This window comes from Castanea sativa, chromosome 7, assembly GCF_040712315.1.
Source record: "Castanea sativa cultivar Marrone di Chiusa Pesio chromosome 7, ASM4071231v1".
NCBI lineage: Eukaryota > Viridiplantae > Streptophyta > Magnoliopsida > Fagales > Fagaceae > Castanea > Castanea sativa.
The window spans coordinates 34,042,654-34,065,236 of NC_134019.1; the positions used below are offsets into that span (position 1 = coordinate 34,042,654).

The following is a 22,583-nucleotide window of genomic DNA, read 5'->3' on the forward strand; positions in this document are numbered from 1 at the left end:
TATTCCAATCGCTCTATCTCATATAATGTGTTTCTTGTTTTTTCTTGACGTGTGAGGATACCAATCCTAATTCAATTGCCTTTTTCTTTTTCTTCTTTTTTCTTTTTTGGAGTCATTTTATCATGAATTCATGATTGACATAAATTCAAAATTGAAGAGGGGCGGCGTGCACTGTGGGCATAGTAGAAGTAACCTTCTCCCTCTCTATCTTTCCAAAAATTAAGATTGAGAAGTTTGCTTTTTATTCAATTTAAATATATTAAATTATATATATATTTTTAATTTACTTCATGACTACTTAATTGATAGTACAACACGTCTTGCATAGGCTACACAGCCAACAACACTGCACAGTGACAGTGCACACTACACATAGGCTATGGATTGTGCAGACGAGACTGCACAGCGCACACAGCACTACACAACAAGGAAGTCAGACCGTACCGGAGATTCTACCGGTTTGGCCACCGGTACGATATATTTCGGATACTGATCAATATCGGTGTACTGTTTCGAGTTTATCGCTATTTTATATATTTAATACACACACACACACACACACACACACACACACACACAAAATCTCTATTTACATACACATACACATACAGACTCTCCAACTTTTAGTCTCATAAATACCTTCCATTTCAACTATTGTATACTGATTGATATAGCAACTTAAAGATCAACTGGAGATTAGAATTAATGCAAGTAAAACAATTAAAAAAGAAGAAAATGGAACTCTTAATTCAAACACCAAATCTAAATTAAGTAAAAGAATTGGAGAGATCAAAGGTTAGGTGAAATACTGAAATTATCTACAAAATACTTTCATTATTGATTACTTTAGAGACAAAAACTACCACAATTACAAAAAAAAAAAAAAAAAAAAAAACACAGCATTTTGTGTTTCGGTCCAGTATGGCCGGAATTCACCGGTACGACTGATTTTTTTTTGGTACTAAATAGAAATATACTTGTACTGGTGCACTAGCCGGTACGGTATGTACCGGCCGGTACGGTACGGTATCAATAACACTGCTGCACAGGCTCCCCATAGGCCACAACACATCACAGCTAGCCCCGCCACACACTAATTAAAAATTTATCACATCTTTTTTTTTTTAATGCAAACTCTTACTTTATCAATTATTATAAATTATCACGCAAATTAATAATTTAATTTATATCATATCAACTCTTTTTTTGATGAACATGTATCATATCAACTCATTTGTATTATACTGATATTTGTGCACGTTTAGACTTTAAAGTGATCACAGCTTTAGAAAATTTGCAATAACTAGATTCTATTATTCTATACTTTAAATTTTATTTTTAGTTAAATACTCATTTTTAATTATAAATTGTGTTTTATTTATCTATAAATTTTTTCTCATTATAAATGTCTACTAGAAAATATTTATTTGTTAGAGAAACTAAAATACAAAAATTTAAATAGTATTTTTGCATCTCAAAAAGTAAGGAAAATATATTTTAAATAAAAAAGTTCAATAAATATTATTTAATTAATATTTAAATATAAAAAATATCTCACTTAAAATTTTCGCCTAAGGCCCTCAAAGTTGTTGAACTGACCTTGAATATTGTACATGTAGTAGTTCTCTTCCACCATACGCATAAAAAACTTAAGGAAAATGTTAAAGGGTACTTCAAGTTTTACTACACTGAACTTACAAACTAATACACAATAAATGTGATTAATAGACTTAAAAAATGAATATTTGAATTGTCTTTTTGGGATTAACATGACATATTAATTTATAGACTTAGTTTAGTAAAATTTGTGATATCCTTATTACTACTCAAAACTCAAACCACGTGACAAGCAATTAATGTCTTCATTTTCTTTTCCTTTTATCTGCCTGTCAAAGCTCCAATAATAATCAATATTAATTATTTCACAACTATGGCTATGGCTTTCGTTTAATTTCTTGCGATCAACGGCTGCCTTAATTAAACTAAGTTTTTCTATTACTTTCAACGAACACATCTAGGTTTTCAACCCCCATTATAGCTAAAATAAAAAATAATATTACATTTTTTAAGTTAATGTAAAAGAAAGAAGTATTCAAAACATTGGTGAAAAATAATGAATATTTTGGTGCCTGACAGTCTGACACACCATCATAATAAATATTAAAAGTAAATTTTTGTCCCTCCAAATCTCTGTTCATTTTAGTTTTTATATAAACTACTAGTTTAATTTAATTGGATTTGAAGATTTCAGAGATCCAAATTGAATCATTATAATTTCAAAAAAAAAACACGTGATTATCAAAAAAATAATTTCACAGCACATGGTCGCTATGGGTTCACAAAAATTTTATGATATTTGACAATCTGTCACCATTAGCCAACTAAAAAAATGTTTAATTTGAGCTTAATATTTTGAAGTTAATTCGTCACCATTCACACCATTACTCAAGGCATTGTTTAGCCCAAGTACATATTATATTTTTCTATATAACCAGTTACTCCCTGACATCTAAAAAACAATCAGACATTTCCAAATCCCCAACAAATTGGTGATTCACAAATCCCACAACCATGTCTTCAAACTCTTCCTCATCGCCTTCCAAGCTCCAATCCTCTTCCAATACTGATGGCTCTCCTTCAACAAACCTCCCTTTAAAGCCAATCCCAGGCAACTGCGGCAGACCCTTTTTTGGTCCCATCAAAGATCGCTTTGACTACTTTTACCACCAAGGAAAAGACACCTTCTTCCAAACCCGAATGCTCAAACACCAATCCACAGTCTTCAGAACCAACATACCTCCGGGACCATTCATATCCTCCAACCCTAATGTTATTACTCTCCTTGATGCTATCAGCTTTCCTATCCTCTTTGACAATTCCAAAGTCCAAAAACTAAACGTTTTATGTGGCACTTACATGCCCTCCACAGCTTTCTTTGGTGGTTATCGTGTTTGTGCTTTTCTTGACCCTTCTGAACCCAAACATGCCATTCTTAAGGGCTTGTTTTTCTCTATTCTCGCTTCTCGTCATGATAAATTCATCCCACTTTTCAGAAGCTGCTTGTCTGAGCTTTTCATCAACATTGAAGACCAAGTATCTGACAAAGGCAAATCATACTTCAACACCCTTAGTGATAGCATGTCTTTTGACTTTGTGTTTAGGCTCTTTTGTGATCAAAACCCTTTAGATACAAGTATTGGATCAAAGGGTCCGACACTCTTTGATAAATGGTTGTTTTTTCAACTTGCACCATTGATTACACTAGGGTTACCAAAGTTGTTTAACTTTCTTGAAGATTTACTACTCCATTCAATCCCATTACCACCTTTTCTCATTAAATCTAGCTATAAGAAGCTTTATAATGCATTTTATGTGTCTATAACTTCGATTTTAGACGAAGCTGAGCAATGTGGGATTAAAAGAAGCGAAGCTTCTCATAATTTAGTGTTTATGGCTGGTTTCAATGCTTATGGTGGAATGAAAACTTTGTTTCCTGCTTTGATCAAGTGGGTTGGCTTGGCAGGAGAAAAGTTACATCGTCAATTGTGTGATGAGATCAGGAACATTGTTAGAGTTGAAGGTGGGGTTTTTATCAGCATTGGATAAGATGACTTTGACTAAGTCAGTGGTTCATGAAGCACTAAGGATTGATCCTCCAGTTCCATTCCAGTACGGTAAGGCAAAGGAAGATTTGGTCGTCCATAGCCATGATGCGGCTTTTGAGATCAAGAAAGGGGAGATGATCTTTGGATATCAACCATTTGCTACTAAAGATCCAAAGGTTTTTGAGGATCCTGAGGAGTTTGTGGGCCATAGGTTTGTGGGGGAAGGAGAGAAGCTTTTGAAGTATGTTTATTGGTCAAATGGGAGGGAGATTGATGATCCTACGGTGGAGAATAAACAGTGTCCAGGAAAGAACTTGGTGTTGTTGTTGTCTAGGGTAATGTTGGTCGAGCTTTTCCTCTGTTATGATACGTTTACAATCGAGGCTGAAACATTGTTATTGGGATCATCAGTCACATTCACTTCGTTGACCAAGGCCACGAGTATTTAATCTTGGTTAACTATAAATCCTTTCATTCATTACTCGCATTTGGATTAATTCATTTTATTTATTTGTTGAATTTGGATAAAAACGTGTTTATATTTAGAAGAGGTAAGCTTTTTAAAAAACTACTTGAGTATTATATATGAAATTGGTTACTCTCTTTGATGAATTTTTTTTTTTTGGTAAGTAATATGGGAGAGACAAGAAATAAGGTTTGAATTGCAAACATTGAGGTTGGAACATTATTGTTGGGATCATCAGCCATGTTCACTTTGTTCACCGAATCATCAAGCATTTAATTCTTGTTAATTATAAATCCTTCTATTGTATGTTTGGATTTTATTTTTTTTTACCTTATTTGTTGGAAGTGAGAAAAAATATATAGAAAAAAGTAAAGTGTTAAAAAAATGAATAAAAAAATGAGGTTTGAAAAAAGAGCATTAGATTTTGCACCAATTGTTATATATGCAATTGATAGTTTGAAGGACACAAGTGTGGGAATTTAATTTAAAAATAATAATAATAGTAAAAAAGTTTGTGCTTTTCAAAGTAGTATGATCATGATCGTATCTCATGTTTGAGATCTTATTTCCAACTTTTGTTATATAAGTAAATAAGTTTATGTAAAAAGGTAGGACTTTCAAAGAATTTTATTATAAATAAATATATTAACTTTCTTTTGCAATTATTAAGGTGATAAGTGGAAATTAGTGTAACATAAACCTACCGTTAACTTTATCTTTATTATACATCAATCACAACATACTACCTCAAGCATTGTGACAAGTGACGAGATTGAGCCTCACCCCTCAACAAAACATAATCCATAGCTATGTTATGTATCATAACCAACAAAATCTTAGGTAAAATGGGCGCATACGCCTATTGTATAACTGACACAATACCTTCTCGTATTATAACACATGGCTTGAATTGTGTTGACATGAAAGTCTGGCTAGGAAAAGGCCCATTTTGGATTGTCTTCTCTATTTTGGTTTCGATCTCCACTGCAAAAGGCCGATTGGGCTATCGTCTGTATTCTTTTGTTTCTTTTGCTGGTTACTTTTGGGCTGTCTGTTGAAATGGCATAATGCTATTAATTCCTCCATATTTACTCTTTTGTATAACCCACTGATGGCATAGTACTACACTCTGTATTTTTTCTGGGAAAAAAAAAAGAAGAAGACAAGAACTAATTTATTTATTTTTGGTTGGATCTGGGAGCCTTTTCTCTGCTGATGGTTGTAGATGAAGTCGTAAAAATAAGCTAATAACGTCGGGCTTAAAGGAATAGCAAGCCCAATCGGAGGGTTGAGTGGACTTCTTGTGGGCTAAACTCTAAGGGACCTAGCTTATGACCCTTTATCTTGAGAATTGGGCCTTAAAGTTGGGTGGCTATTAGGGCATTCATAAGCGTCCCTTCAAGTTCATTTATAATCCATCGAGTTTCTTGTGAGTTGTGAGACAACCTTATATAACTTCTGTCTCAGATTTGGAGGATTCCATACAATTATGGAATTCATATGCTCTGACAGGGGTGATGTATAAGTTGATTTTACCATATAATTTTTCAAGCTAGTAAATTTTGAGCTTTTTGTGTTCATTTGAAAACAATTTATTTAATTTTTTACTAAAAGTCTGTTAAAGTATACGTGTATTTTAAAAGAGTTAAGAAAAGTAAGAACAAGAGAGGTTTTAAAAAGATATATATATATATAATTTTTTAAAAAAAGCTTATAAGCTGTACCTAAACACACAGAAGTAATTAGCTTCATATACAAAAAGAAAAGCAAAAATAACTATAATCTTATTAATAGCAAATTAGGATTCAAGCCCAAAGAAAGAACGGGGTGAAAATGGCCATGGGGATTATTATTATTATTTTTTTCTATTAATCAATGAATTTATTCATGGATTTGAGCTTTGTTTATAAATGATTTGCTGTAAAATATTATTTCAAATTTATAATAAGACAACTTTTTTTGTTTGGACAAAATCTTCAAAAGTAAAACTATTATGTGTCACTCAATTTATATCAAGCATTTTATATTAATGATTTTCCTTATATCTCTTGATTCTAAATTTCCAAATCCAAACACAATCTTAAAGTACATACATCGCAATTCATATTTTGAAATTAACATTCAAGTTTTTAAATTTCGTGCTTGTTTGGGACATATATTTGTCTTGGCTTATTCTCAAAGACACATACTTTTTTTTTTTGTAGAGAGAGAACAAGAGACTCATTTTAAAAGAAGAGTAATGTTAAGGACACAAATTTTTATAATTTTGTTTCTCAATTTTTAATGTAGCAAGTCACTTTCATATGAACCTATTACTGAGTACTAACATTACTTTAATAGTTTATTAATGTCAATTATAGTATGTAATCTCAACCATTATAAAAAAAAAAATTTAAAAACAAAAATTGTGCCTTAGGTGTTTAGTAAGAGAATTTAAATACAATTTTTTGTTTTGGAAATTATAAAATAGTGGGTCCCACACTTGAATTTATTATTTGGTTGATGTTTTCTATATAGAGTTTTCATTGTTTCCTATTTTTCTTGTTCAAAACAAGATTTTGAAAACAGTCAAGAAGATGTTTTCAAGATACAAAAAAATATTTTTAATGGAATAACTGTAAATAAATTGAAAATAGTGGACTCCATAGATTTGTCCAAACTTTTCTAACTCTTAAATTAAGAAACTTATCTTTATCACAAAAAAGTTCTCATGTTTAAAATTTGAAGTTTATCATATATATATATATATATATATATATATATATATATATGAAGAAGGATACATTAGTTTTATTCTGACACTTCAATTTTCAAACTTATCATAACAATAATAATAACAACAATAACTGGCCTCGTCACACACACTTTAAGCGTGCGATGAGGCTCTTTTTTATTTATTTGTATTTTTGGGTTTAGTGTCATAATGTTTAAAAGTGAGATAGAGATAATGTCATAATTCTTAGGATTTTTCTCTATGCGATTTTTTTCTAATTAGTTATTTGTAAATGAGTTAGTGCCTAATATGAATGGAAGAAGCTCTTTGAAATTGAAACTCTTCATTTTTTTTTTCCGACTCTCACATAGAGGCATTGGAATTCAAATAGGAGAAGTAATCTCTCTAAAAAAAATATACATGCAAAGCTGTTTAAAAGTGAGACAGAGATAGTGTCCTCATGTTTACAAAAAAGCCTAAAATTTAAGAAAAGTAAATTACTTTTTTAACCAATTTGAGTTTTTTAATTTAAAATTATTCAACTAAAAGATACGAGTATTTTAGAGAGTTTAATAATTTGTGTGAGAATATTTTAGTACGCAAAATGATGAAACCCGAATAACAAATTTTGTTATTAGTATTATAGACATAGATAATTTATATGTTACTTTCTGTAGAAAAAAAAAAAAAAAATCTCAAAGTAGAAATGGTCTCCCAGACATCATTTTTCTTTTTAGTGTTTTGAAAATTGTTCTTAAAAAAGGGAGCCAAACACATATGATATAAAATTATTCTTTGAATACTAGTTTCACATTCAATTTTTTGAATTTTGAAAAAAAAAAAATGCTCCTACCAAATAGGGCATTTATATTTACTAATAAAAAAAAATGAGAAAGAGATAAAAGGTGAAGTTGACACTGATGATGATATAATTTTAGGAATAATAGTTTTATTAATGTTTGTCTAAACTTTAGGCTGATATCTTCCAGATACTAATGGTGGGGAATGCGCTTTTGATCTTTGGTTTTTCCAATCACCAGTTGTTTGAAAGAGGATAAGTGATGAATCTTCATATACATCTCAACCATTATAAAAATAAATAATAAAAATTGAGTTTTAATATTTACTAGTAAAAAAGAAAAAAGGAGAGAAAGATAAAAGGGAAAGTTGAGATTGATGATGATATAACAATAGGAAAAAATGGGGTTGGAAAAAATAAAAATAAAAAACAAAAATTGTGTTTTAATATTTACTAGTAAAAAAAAAGCAGAGAGAGATAAAAGAGGAAGTTGACATTGATGATGATATAATATTGGGAAATAATAATAATAATAATAATAATAATAATAATAATAATAATCATAATCATGGCCCATGCAGGTCTCGAACTTGTGACCTTGAGAGAGATAAAAGATGAAGTTGACATTGATGATGATATAATATTAGGAAAAAAAATAGAAAATAATAATAATAATAATCATGGACCATGCAGGTCTCGAACCTATGACCTTTGCATTATTAGCACAACGCTCTAACCAACTGAGCTAATAGGCCAATTCATATAATACATTGTGCTTGATAAATAATTTAGATATTACAATTGATACACTTAGTAGAATAAAATATTATAAATTGATACGTGATCTAAAAAAATATATTGGTAATGAATTTAGGTGACTTTGATTATTATTTCATTGAAAAAGAATTTTATTATATCAATGTGAATAAAAAAAAGTCTGTGTAACATTATTGGTTGGCAATGGGAAGTGGTAATTGGAGAAAAGAGGCAGGACTTAGGAGTGGTGGTACAAATTAGGGGTGTGCGCGGGTCGGATTTGGCGGGTAAAGGCCAATATTTCTATCCAATCCGCTAAATTTTGGCAGTTTCAACTCAACAGGTTAGGCAAGTTGGCATTAACAATGTTTAAAAAAAAAAATTATTACAAACCACAATTTGTTATTGAATAATCTCAAAATATAACTAATGCACACAAAAAACTAAAGGTAGATTTCATTGAATAATCTCAATTCCAACACAAACATAGGGTCAATGAAAAAGAGACATATCATCTCTAACAAAAGTAGGCTTTGCCTTACAACTTAGGGAAAAAAAAAAGTAGAATTAAATCAACAAACTGAAAGTCTTAACATTTCCAAAGTCACATCAAGGATTCAAAATAATAACATACCAACATAACAAATAAACTTCAAAATGGTATGCATAGTCTCAAAAGCCATAATGTAATCAAATTAAACCCACTGAAAATAAACTCAATTCTAACAAAAGTTCTTAACAAAATAGACTTCATCAATCAACTTCAAGCTTGGTACCACTTCAAAGCAAGTAGGCAGCCTAATCAATCATCCATAACATAAGATAAAATTAGGAATGTTACTGTTATCTATATAAGACAATGAAAATTGCACATAATCCTAAGTTGCCTTAAGTACAACAATGCCAAATATAATGATGCAATCGTAAATCCTAGATATGAGTTACACTAGCAACAAGCATTTGAACACTTGATTGCATAAAAGAATAAGGTAAGGCTGAATTGTGAAATATTGTATGAAAACTTGGATCACTGCCAAGCCAAATCCCAACGACTAGGCTTCGACCATGTATGCACTAAGGGCTGGTATGAGGCTCTCATTTTCTCTTTTTTATATTAACAACAACACCCAGCTTAAATTACAAACACACAAGAGGCCCAAATAATGTTATAATCCCTCTAGAAAAACTCCTAGAGGGTTTGGTTTACATGCTTAATAACTTAGGATTATGTGCAATTTTCATTATTATATGCTTAGATGATTTCACGTTGTTTGATTTTATTCTATTATTATATTGTTCATGTTTTCATTTATAATGTAATCAATCTAATTAAGTTTAAGCAAATGAAGATAGAGAATGGATGTTACCTGCCTAAGCCAAGTTCCTCAAAATCAACTAAATCAATTATCCACATCTTTTATATTTAAAGCAGCAAATTCTGATATAAAAATATTACATATAATAAACATATTACAGCAATTAATCAAAGCTATCTAAATTAAAGTATCCACGAACCAACTTCAACAAATAATTTAAAAAAAAATGTTACCCGACTCAATTTCTTCATATTTTTCTATGTCATCCATAGCCTCTCGAAGGTTGATTGGAATTGGTGAAGACCGCAACCAATTTTGTGCACAAATAAGAGCCTCCACCATCTTTGGAGTTAGAGAACTTCGAAATGGATCAAATACACGTCCATCAGTACTAAAAGCTAACTTAGAGGCCACTGTGGAAACTGGAACAGCCAAGACATCTCGTGCTATTTGAGAGAGAATTTGATACTTGTGGCTATTAAGCTTCCACCATGCCAAAATATCAAATTCAGCATTGCCTAGACCCTCACAATTTTCTGTCAAAAACCTATCCACTTCAGATTTATTTTCCAAACTTTCTACCTCCTGCAAGTGTTTCTTATATTGAAAGGCAAATAACTTGTTATCATCTTCCTCCTTATCATCAACATCCATCCCTTCAAAAGTTTGACTTACACTAGGTTTTGCAACATTAGCACTAGTATCCTTTTGAAGATAGTGCTCATATAATTTTGTTAGTGTTGCCTTCACCATTGCTGTTAGTTCTTCTGCCTTGGAGTTCTCATAAACTTGTTTAAAGGAAAACATGATATATCTCAATTTATAACGAGGGTCTAGCACAACAACAACATACAACAAAAAATTGATATTTTGAATATTCTCCCAATATTTGTCATATTTCTTTCTCATGCTATCAACCATATTCTTTAACATATTATCCTCACTTCTACTTAAAGTCAACAATTTAGATTGCACTAACACAAGTTCATGGAAAAATGCATTAGATGTGACATATAAAGAGCCTGAAAATCGCAAAGTCACCTTATAAAAAAGTTTTAGAAATTGCACAAAGATTCTAGCCTTTCCCCAATCAAGCACATTAGGAGGCCCAATATTCCTTCTCCCCCTCCCTTTTCCTCTCCCATTATCATCCTCAACCCCAACCTCATTCTCATCATCATCATCATTGAAATATGAGTCAAATTGTGAGTCTTCCTCTTGTAGCAGCTCAAAAGCATTTTGGAACTTCACAACTGCCTCCAACATCATATAGGTTGAATTCCACCTAGTTGGAAGATCTAGGCATACTAGACTTTTACTAGGAATTTTTTCACACTCTACACAATTCTTAAAAGTTTGAAGCCTAGATGAAGAAGACCTAACATATCTCACTGCATTTCTAATCTGAACAACTGATTCATTTTGATCTTTTAAGCCCTCACACACAATAAGATTAACAATATGTGCACAACACCTCATATGCAAAAACTCATTATCCAAAATGGTGGTCTTCCAATCCTTAGTTTTCTTTTTAGATATTTTATGGCAGTATCATTTGAACTTGCATTATCAAGTGTGATTGTAAATATCCTATCTATCCCCCACTGTTGCAAGCACTTCTCACTATGCTTACCAATTGTGACACCCTTGTGATTAGGAACAATACAAAAATTTAAGTTTCTTTTATGCAAGTTCCAATCATTATCAATCCAATGAGCAATAAGACACATATAGTTAAGATTTTGAATTGATGTCCAAGTGTCAGTGGTTAGGCATACTCGTTGCTTTTGAAATGCTTTTTTCAATTTTTTCTTCCCTTCATAATAAAGATTCATACAATCACGAGCCACAGTGGTGCGACAAGGGATAGTGAACCTAGGTTCCAAAACCTCAACAAAAAACTTAAAGCCTTCCTTCTCTACATGCCTAAAAGGTAACTCATCAACAATTATCATCTTTGCTAGGGCATTCCTAGCAATTTTTTCACTAAACCCCACTGCTTTAAGAGTAGATTGCCCTTCTTCTTTTTTAAGAAAACAAAGTTTCTTTTGTTTTTTTGTTTACGACCTCATAAGGGGACGTGGGGCATTGATTATAAAGATGATTCCATAAATTACTAGTCTCGTCCCTTTTCCCACAACATCCATAGTCTTTACCACATTAATTACATGATGCTCTAGGGTTATTAGGATCACAATCACCCATCATTGAAAAGTGATCCCAAACTTCAGATTTTTTCTTTTTAGGACGCTTAGGAGGAAGTGCATTGGTATTACCTGTGGTTGGAGACTTGGTTTTGTTGTTGGGTTTGTCATTGTGGGCACTAGATGTTTCACCCTCCACCTATTAAAAAAATTAGACAAAGACAAAGAATAAGATGAATTGTAAAAATATGTAATATAACATATTAACTTGGATATACAATGAACAATAGATACTTGAATATACAATGAATTTCCTCTACCAGAAATAGAATGGCTTTACATGTAATATATTAACACTTTTTATATTATATAAATTAATCAAATGACTGAAATTGAAATAAGAAAGACAAACAAAAAGTATAAACAATACAAGCTAAGAATATACAATGAATTGCCTCTACCAGAAATAGAATGGCTTTACATGTAATATATTAACACTTTTTATATTATATAAATGAATCAATGACGGAAACTAAAATAAGAAAGACAAACAAAAACTAAACAATACAACTATACAAGACAAGAAAGCAAATAAGCAATTACCTTTGTGGCTGTCCTAACTCCTATCGGTGAAGAATTGAAAGGGTATAAAATAGGTTTCAAAAAGATTAAAGAAGAAAAAGGGGAAAACGGCGGTTGAAGGTGTAGGCAGTGAGAAGAAAAAGTGAGATTTAGAGTGTATAAATACAATGTATATACGGCTGAAGTAGGTAAGGGTGTTTAGGGTTTCAATATTGACTGTTTAGATTTTTTTAAGGAATTTTTTGAAGGCTTAATCTGTTTAGGAAATTGATGATTGATTAGCTGTAAAAATTTATTAGGTGAATGAATATATTTTTTATGTATGTAAAATTATTAATTAAGCGGGTGGGTCGAGTTGTAGAGGGTTGGCAATTTTTCAATCCGTAACCCAATCCAATCCGCAATTTTGGGGGTCTAACCCGCCCAACCTAAACCACCTAACTTAATGACCCGCACAGAGCGGGCGGGTTAGTTGCGGGTTGGTCGGGTCAGCGGGTCAAGCGGATATTTTGCACACCCCTAGTACAAATAAGAATGAAGTTGTGGACATAACATTTTCATAGCAAAATTTAGATGGTAAGCTATTAATGGTAGATAAAAAAGTGATGTCAATAGTAAGTCCAAATGAGAACTACAAACAACTTACCCAAATGATTGAGAGATGCATGTGACATTTCTTCTTCAGAAAGATACCAAATGGATTCACACTTACGTCTTTGAAACACACACAGTCACACACTTTGATGTCAAATCCAACACTTAAATCTATTTTCACTCTCTCTTTCTCTCTCCATTCTAAGATGTAAAACCCATTAAATTTAAAAATACATGATATTTTTCACAAAAAATACAAAACATCCATCCAATTAGGGGTGGCAAAATTGGACACGACCTGTGAACTCGACACGAAATTAGTAGGTTATGAGTTTAGGCTTAATGGGTTCGTATCATATTTGGGTTGACTCGACTGGCCTGTTTAATAAATGGGTTGGGTTAGTGTCCATCATATGTAACCTGTTTGACTTGTCTGGCCCATTTACTTAATGACATTTTACTAATATACCCTTCAAACCCTAAATATATAAACTTATTAGTTGTTGCGCTTTTTTTTTTGGACATATTATGATTGATTATTTTTGATATTGTAATATGATTTAGTTTTGAATGATTATTTGTGATGTAGTTACTCGTTAGTTTTGAATTTTATATTAAAAATATTTATTTGTTAGGTTTTTTCATAATTCATATCAAGTTGATTAATACTAAAATTAGTTTTATTTTTATTCGTTTTGATAAAATTTGATAAATAAGTCGACACGACTGACCCATTTAATAAAAAAGTTGTGTTAGGGTTGAGGAATCCTAACTTGTTTAATAAACATGTCAAGTTAGGGTTGACCTATATAGTTGAATACTAATGAGTAAACATGACATGAACCTGATACACAAACACGAATTGCTACCCCTACATCCAATAGAGCATTTTGCATAAAGTTTGACAACTTGTTACTGTCGATATGTAAATATGAGAAGTATTATGTCTACAACAATATAACAACTAATCTTAGGTGGTAAGTTGTTAACGGTTCAAATTTGAACTCAATAGTGATATTACTTTTTTTCCCACCAATAACAACTTGCCACTTAGAATTGATTTTGAAAATGTTATAAAACTATTGTAGACATAACATTTCTTATGTATATTAGTATATATACTTGACCAGTATAGTAGAAGCTGTGAGAGAAGTAGACAAAAACAAGATGAAAAATGTTTAGCATTTCTATTGTACCATTCTATTAGTAGAATGTTACTATAGATCCATGCTACAATTTTTTGGCATTTGGCATATTTTATGCAGGTGATTTTTGTGTTTAGTATGCTACATGCTAAAAATTCATTATTTAGCACATCTAATGCTGGTGCTCTAATATTTGGAATATATATATTTTGAAAAGAACAAAATTTTTTATTGATAGCTAGTACAAGAGTGTTTGAAGTTTCAGTCAAGCCAATTTGATCTAAAAGCCAAACCAAGATGATTTTTAAATCCAGCAAATAAAGTTCATTATTTTGAATGATTTTTCGCTCCAATTAAAAAATTTAATGGATTATTTTCTCCCTAAGAACTCAAATAACTTTTTTTTTTGTTGAGTTTTCTAGGAAATATTAGAGCATTTATGTTTCAGTTACCCTGGGCACAGACAAGCATTTTATTTAGCTTATGGTTTCTTTGAGTATAATTTCACTTTGTTCATGAAAATTTAATATTTTAATTACTATTTTCGTTCTCCTATTCTTAGAGACTTATTCTAAACTTTTATATAATCTATTTGGTTGGAATGATTTTCAGAACATTAGCCTTTGTGCTTTCAGAAGAAGAATGTCTTCTATTTTAAATCTTATCCCTTGTTTCTCAAAAAAAAAAAAATCTTATCCCTTGAATGGCGAGTTTGTATACCATATCTTTTTGGTGGATTCAATTGGCAGGGGACATATTTGAGTCCTGAATCCTTAGTGGAATTATTTAGGTGGTAATATATGTATTTTTTTAGGTTTACTTTAGTGGTAAGTTTATCTATCATTTCAATCTTTTTTTTACAAGATAAAATTCTGTTCTAACCTAATTTAAGTATATATATGTATGAAGCTCCATTCTGGAGACTTGAACCCCAGCCCTTGCTCTCACATTCTATAAACATTTATATACTTATGAAGTAACCACCGCACCAAAAATATGCAATGGTATCTATCATTTCAATCTTATATGTTTTCTTTATTCTATCAATCCAAAACTTATCTATCCAGCCATACATTTCAATGAGGTATTAATTTAGGGTGGGTTTGGATAGGGAGGCTGCGTCTGGCGTTTCACATTTGAGATTTTTTTTTTTTTCCTTCCTGCTCCCAGGTTCCAACAGGAGACAGGATGTACTGTTTACCACTGTGCATGAATAGTAACCGCACAGTGGTGCACTGTTCATGTACTTTTCAGATTTTTTAAAATTAAAAATGGGACCCGCAGCACTATTCATACATTTAAAAATTATTTTACTACAGTATTTTCAGTTTTCAATTTTCAACTGTATCCATGTTCCAAAAGCCAATTAAAGAAAAAGTTGTATTACGTAACTTTTGGCTTGCTTTTCTTTGGATATTAATTTATTATGAAGTCGGCCAAAAGTTGGCTTGGATGGTCCCAAAAAAAAAAAAAAAAGTATCCTTATACAAGTTCTTATCTTCAAAAAAAAAAAAATGTGTACAATAAGTCAATAATTCCCCCTAAAAAAAAAAAAAAGTCAATAACCACTGGTCACAAAAATTCATACCAAACTTCAATATAATTGCAATATTTATTTCAAGTTAGCAAAGAAAAAAAATTGCATTATTTATTTCAGGCATTATAACGTGTAGATTTCGCACAGCAATTGATGACTTCTATCTTCAACCAAAATATCCCTTATTTCTCACCAACGGTTTGAATACTTCATTCATGCACGTTAACTTTAATTTTATTATTTGCAACTGCACCCAACGTTTTCGGCATTTAAAGGATAGAAATTTTGCCCCACCTTGTCTTGATCCATCCCATCCTGCCTCAGTCTGCATTTGTGATAGGACGGGAATTGGGTGAGATATTTGCCCTGCACCTTAGAACTGGATGGTTTAAGCCTTTTAGCCCCACCCCACAATATGGTGAAAGACAACGGAAATTATTTTTGAAAAACTAGGCAATGTGAATTTTGTTATGTATTAAAAGTTTGGATTCGGTTGTTATGCATTAGACTACTAGTATTAATGACGTTGTTTGTATTACTACTAAATATGTAAATGCATAGATATTAAGACTTTTTTTCTGTTGTGATATTTTCTTTTTAAACACTTTGGATAATATTATTTCTTTCTTGCTAAAAATTAATTTTATTTGATATGATAAATTTATTAGTAATTTTAAGTATATTTATGTTAATGAAATGAATTATCACTACAAAAAAAAGGTTCTAAGGCCGCGTTTTTAAAACGTGGCTATAGCTTAGAAAAACGTGGCTATAGGACAATTTAGGCCACGGTTGAAAATGCGTAACTATAGGCTTGAGGAGTCTATGGTCACATTTTTTTAAACGCGGCCATAGCTGTGAGCTAAAGCCGCGTTTTAAAAATGCAGCTTCAGCCCATCACTATGGCCCCATATTAAAAACGCGACTTTAGGCTAGGACTATAGCCGCGTTTTAAAAATGCGGCTTTAGCACACAACTATGGCCGCGTTTTGAACGCAGCTGTAACCCCTGAATACTTCACAACAGCCTGCTCTACACCCTCATCCCCCTTCTGCTCTACACTAGGAACATTTTTTTCCTCTGACTTTCCTACACTTTCTCAGCAATGAAACACAAAATTGATGCCCACAGTTCAAACAGCAGGATATATCAATCATAATAACAACAATATTTCAAAAAATAGAGAAACTTTCTAGTTTCCACAAAGCATCTATACACTGAAATTCCAAAAATTTGCCTACATCACAACAATAATGCTAGATTTATTCGCATGTAAACCAAATTAATAAACTAGATTTATTCGCTAAATACAAGCTGCATGTCAGTAGTAGATGGAAGTGCAAACTATGACCAATTTACAGAGCTAAAAATCAGGAGAAATTTGTATGAGTAACTAAAGAGGGTAAAAATATGGGACGGATCTTTCTTCATAAATGCACGACGGAGTGGTGTCGACATTAGGTAGGTCGACGGAGGATACCACAAGGGTACGTATTTGATGGTGTCAACATTCGATATCCGTCGGGTACCAATTGGCCGTCATAGATTCCTAATCGTACATCACACGACATGTTTGACTTAGCTTTGCTTTATCTCCACACAAGCGTGAACACAGAGAGTTCTTGCGTTACACGTTTGACCATAATAAAAGAGTCTTATATGGAAAATAACTCTATAAGGAATGTAGGATCGAAAGAAGTATTATCCTAAAAGGAAAGAGGTTTCCTGGCCAAGGCAGGAGTGATAACTCTATACCACCATAAATACCCCAGAAACCTTGGCATTAAGGTATGCGTAATTAACTCAACTCTGGCATTCTAAGGTTATAAAAAACAGATTCTAATTTGACCTTCGGAGGGTTTTTGGCCGACACCACATCGGTGCTCTCTTTTAGGTCTTCTATTTTCTGATTGCAGGTGTTGCTTCGGTTTGGAGAGTGCTTGCAGCGTACTGGTGATTTTTTCGGCCTCATCAGTTGGCACCGTCTGTGGGAAGAGTAAGATTATTTAGCCTTTGCTCTATCCCTGAGACAAAAAGTTGCATGGTACTCACTCGATCGATGGCAACAACCAACAATCAAGGTGACGAACCGCACGCCATAACTCTAGAGAGGTAAGTCCAAATGCTTGCGGCGGCGGTTGAGCGCCTCACCAAGCAGAATCATGATTTAGAAGAACAACTGTGACAAAGGAATGCACACCAAAGTGCACCAGAGGAAGACCAGGAAGGTGCTAGTCCGGAGGGGAGGAATGGGGAAGGGCCTGAGGGTAGCAACTCTCCGACTAGACCGGAGCGGCAGGAGATGAGGGAACATATGGATGTGATGATGAACGCCCTTAGAGGGCGAATCTCCAACAACTTGGATGACCTAGTCCATAGTACAGATTCGCCTTTCACAGCGCTCGTGAATTCATGCCCCCTTCCTCCAAAGTTTCGCATGCCTCACGTGGAGAATTATGACGGATCCAAGGACCCATTGGATCACTTGGAATCTTTCAAGACCCTAATGCATCTTCAGGGCGTACCGGATGAAATCATGTGTAGGGCTTTTCTCACCATGTTGAAAGGGCCTGCAAGGGACTGGTATAGTAGGCTGACACCTAATTCCATCAGCACTTTTAAGGAATTAGGCGCACAGTTCGTATCACACTTTATTGGGAGTCACCGGCATAAAAAGTCTACTGCGTGTCTGTTGAACATTAAGCAACGAGAAGACCAGGCCTTAAGATCATACATAGCCTGCTTTAACAAGGAAGCCCTCTCGATAGACGAGGCAGATGACAAGATACTTGTGGCAGCATTCACAAACGGGCTACGAAAGGGTAAGTTCCTGTTTTCTCTGTACAAGAATGACCTAAAGACTATGTCCGATGTGTTTTACAGGGCAACAAAGTATATGAACGCAGAGGATGCCTTGCTGGCCCGAGAGGACAAATCCAGAAAGAAGGAAATGCAGGAAGATACGCAACCGGAAAAGGGACGAAAAATGGCAAGAACTAGAGAACGACGGGAAGATCAACGACCCAAACTGCCTACGGGAAGGTTTACAAACTTCACCCCCCTCACAGCCCCAATTGACCAAGTGTTAATGTAGATCAAAGATGAAGGAACCTTGACGTTTCCTGGTAAGCTGAAGGGAGATTCGAACAAGAGGCCAAGAGACAGATACTGCCATTTTCATGGCGATCATGGCCATAATACGACGGACTATTATGACTTAAAGCAGCAAATTGAAGCCCTCATTAGGCAAGGGAGGTTGCAAAGGTTCGTGAGGAAGGAGAGAACGGATCAACTCCAGGAATAGAATCCCCGACAGGAAAACGAGCGTCCTAGACCACCTATAGGAGATATAAGAATGATTGTAGGGGGCACTACTTCTGCAGGGTCGTCCAAAAAGGCCAGAAAGACCTACTTGCGGACAGTTCAAAACGTCCAATCGACAGGTTCCTCACTAAAAGTGACATGACGAGATAGTCCCAACATCGGGTTTTCGGAAGAAGAGGCACGACGCCTTCACCACCCACATGACGATGCGCTCGTGGTCAGCATATGGGCGGGGGACTACAACATGCATCGAGTTTTGGTAGACAACGGAAGTTCAGCAGATATCCTCTACTACCCTGCATTCCATCAAATGGGGATTGTTAAAGAACGATTGATCCCAACGAATGCACCTCTTGTGGGCTTCGGAGGAACAAGGGTCCATCCTTTAGGTGTCGTCATGTTGTCTGTGATGGTCGGAGATTACCCACAGCAAATAACCAATGATGTAGCTTTTCTTGTGGTTGACTGCTCTTTAGCGTACAACGCCATCCTCGGATGGCCCATTCTCAATGCATGGAAGGCTGTCACCTCCACCTACCATCTAATGATCAAATTCCCCACAGAATACGGAGTTGGAGAGCTACGGGGAAATCAGGTGGCTGCACGGGAATGTTATGTCGCCATGATGGAAATGGATGACCACCTACAAGCGATGAACATCGAAGAATGGAGAACAGTGGCAGAACCGGTGGAAGAGTTGGAAGAAGTACAACTGGATGATTCTAGGCCCGATCGAACAGCTAGAATCGACACCCTTGCCGACCAAACAGATCGACAAGCGCTCGCATTATTCCTCAAAGAAAACCAAGATGTTTTTGCATGGAGTCACGAGGACATGCCAGGAATAGATCCAACAGTCATAGGTCACAGGTTAAACGTGTCACCCTCCTTCTCTCCTGTTCGACAGAAAAAGAGAGTTTTCACCCCCGAACGAGATCGAGCCATAGCAGAAGAAGTGCGGAAGCTACAAGAAGCAGACTTCATACACGAGGTGTACTACCCTGATTGGTTGGCAAATGTAGTAATGGTCAAGAAGGCCAACGGGAAGTGGAGAATGTGTGTTGACTTCACGGATCTGAATAGGGCCTGCCCTAAAGACAGTTACCCACTCCCACGCATTGACACCTTGGTGGACTCCACCGCAAGACATGAACTTTTGAGCTTCATGAATGCCTTCTCTGGTTACGAGTCAGGGGCTTTTCTGTTACAAGGTAATGCCTTTCGGGCTTAAAAACGCAGGAGCCACATATCAGAGATTGATGAACAAAATTTTCGCGCACCAAATTGGCAGAAACGTGCAGGTTTACATGGACGATATGTTGGTAAAAAGCGAAAAGGTGTCTGATCATCTGAGGGACCTCCAGGAGACTTTCAATACTCTTCGGACATACAAAATGAAGCTGAATCCAAACAAATGCGCGTTCAGAGTAACCGTAGGAAAATTCTTAGGGTTCATGGTATCCTAAAGGGGCATTGACGTCAACCCAGAGAAAGTAAAGGCGATTATGGAACTGTCTCCTCCATGGACGGTAAAGGAAGTACAAAGCTTGACCAGGAAGATAGTAGCTTTAAACAGGTTCGTATCAAGAGCGACGGATAAATGCCTCCCATTCTTCCGAACACTGAAGAGATCATTCGAATGGACAAACGAGTGCCAAAAGGCATTTGAAGAGTTAAAGATATATCTCTCCGCTCCGCCGTTGCTTAGCCAATCCATGCCGGGGGAAGAATTGTTCGTGTACTTTGCCGTCTCCTCAGCCGCTCTCAGTGCAGCTCTCATTAGAGAAGAAGGGAAGGTACAAAGGCCCGTGTACTTTATAAGCCGGGCACTAAGAGGAGCAGAAGAGAGATACCCTCAGATGGAAAAACTCGCATTTACTCTTGTGACTGCAGCTTAGAAACTCAAGCCATACTTTTAAGCTCACAATAAATGTCCTGACAGATAAACCCTTACGGAGGGCAATGAGCAATCCCGAAACTGTTGGACGGATGACGCTATGGGCAATCGAGTTAAGTGAATTCGATATCCAATATTAGCCACGGACAGCAGTGAAAGGACAGATATTGGCAGACTTTGTTGCCGAATTAACGACCGCAAAGGAGCAGGGGGCAGAAGAGACGCCCATATGGAGAATTCATACAGACAGATCTTCCTATAAGCATGCTAGGGGTGTTGGAGTCGTACTCCACACCCCGGAAGGAGACAAGATTGAATGCATGATCCATCTGGACTTCACCATTACTAACAACGAAGCGGAATACGAGGCCTTGATTGCGGGATTGGAGCTTGCGATAGTGGCAGGAGCTAAGAGGGTGGTCGTCCACTCCGATTCTTAAATCGTGGCCAGTCAGGTTAACGGGAGCTATGATTGCAAGAATGAGAGGATGAAAAGGTACCTTGGGGAAGTGAAGGGTCGAACGACTAACCTCCAATTCACGATGATTCAAATCCCAAGGGATGAGAACCAAGAAGCGGACCGACTCGCAAAGGCAGCTTCGACCGAACCCATGATCATCCTTGAACAGGTATTGACCTTCGTCCAGCTTTCATCATCATTAGATAACATTAGCATGCAGGAGGTAGGCAATGAGTATTGTTGGACGGCTCCAATTATGGCGTATCTCGAGGAAGGCAAGATGTCCGATAACAAAGAAGATGCAAGGAAGTTGAAGGTTAAAGCTGCCTGGTTCGTCTTGATTAAAGACGTCCTATACAAAAGAGGATTCTCCTGACCATATCTAAGATGCCTCGGTCGCGGAGAAGCAGACAACGTGATAAGGGAGGTCCATGAAGGAGTTTGTGAAAACCATTCTGGATCAAGGTCACTAGTGCACAAGCTACTCCGAGCACGATACTACTGGCCAACAATGCAAAAGGATGCCCATACATACGTTAGAGCCAACGACAAGTGTCAACGATTTGGCAATCTCATTAGGCAGCCAACGGAAGAACTTACACCAATGACAGCTCCATGGCTGTTTGCATAATGGGGGTTAGACATCATGGGTCCATTCCCAACAGTGGTAAGGCAACTGAAGTTCTTAGTGGTCGGTATTGACTACTTCACCAAATGGGTGGAGGCAGAAGCTCTGGCTACTATCACGGAGAAAAACATTCGTAGTTTTGTGTGGAGAAGTATTATTTGCAGATATGGAATTCCGAGGGTGCTCGTTTCAGATAACGGGAAACAATTCAACGACACTTTCAGAGACTTTTGTTCACAGCTTGGAATAAAAAATTACTACTCATCGCCCTCCTACCCGCAGGCCAACGAACAAGTTGAAGTCACGAACCGGTCTTTGTTGAAGATCATCAAGACCCAGCTCAAGGGGGCAAAGGGCATATGGCCGGACGAATTGCCAAGTGTTTTAAGGGCATACAGGACAACGGCGAGAACACCAACAGGAGAGACACCGTTTCGATTGGCATATGGTACTAAGGCCCTCATACCGGCAGAGGTAGGATTAACAAGCTACCGTGTGGAAAGCTACGATGAGAGCAAGAATGATGAAGCTTTGCGTTTGCAACTCGACCTTGTAGACGAAGTCAGGGCAGCAACTGCACAAAAACTAGCGCAATACCAAGACATGATGGCAAAACA

The 22,583-nt window shown here is 35.3% G+C and overlaps 1 protein-coding gene, 1 non-coding gene and 1 pseudogene across 2 annotated transcripts; 1 reads left to right on the forward strand and 2 right to left on the reverse strand.

Moving 5' to 3' along the window:
• Nucleotides 1–2,566: 2,566 nt before the first annotated feature.
• On the forward strand, nucleotides 2,567–4,108 carry LOC142641955 (allene oxide synthase 3-like; annotated as a pseudogene).
• Nucleotides 4,109–8,264: 4,156 nt separating this feature from the next.
• Nucleotides 8,265–8,338, reverse strand: TRNAI-AAU (transfer RNA isoleucine (anticodon AAU)). Its single transcript has one exon. It is a non-coding gene; the product is annotated as a tRNA-Ile (tRNA).
• Nucleotides 8,339–9,739: 1,401 nt separating this feature from the next.
• On the reverse strand, nucleotides 9,740–11,134 carry LOC142644364 (zinc finger BED domain-containing protein RICESLEEPER 2-like). The gene is made up of 2 exons (XM_075818993.1): nucleotides 9,889–11,134; nucleotides 9,740–9,777 (listed from the first exon to the last, which is right to left on the reverse strand). The coding sequence occupies exons 1-2, from the start codon at nucleotides 11,132–11,134 to the stop codon at nucleotides 9,740–9,742; spliced, it is 1,284 nt and encodes a 427-aa protein (XP_075675108.1).
• Nucleotides 11,135–22,583: the final 11,449 nt, after the last annotated feature.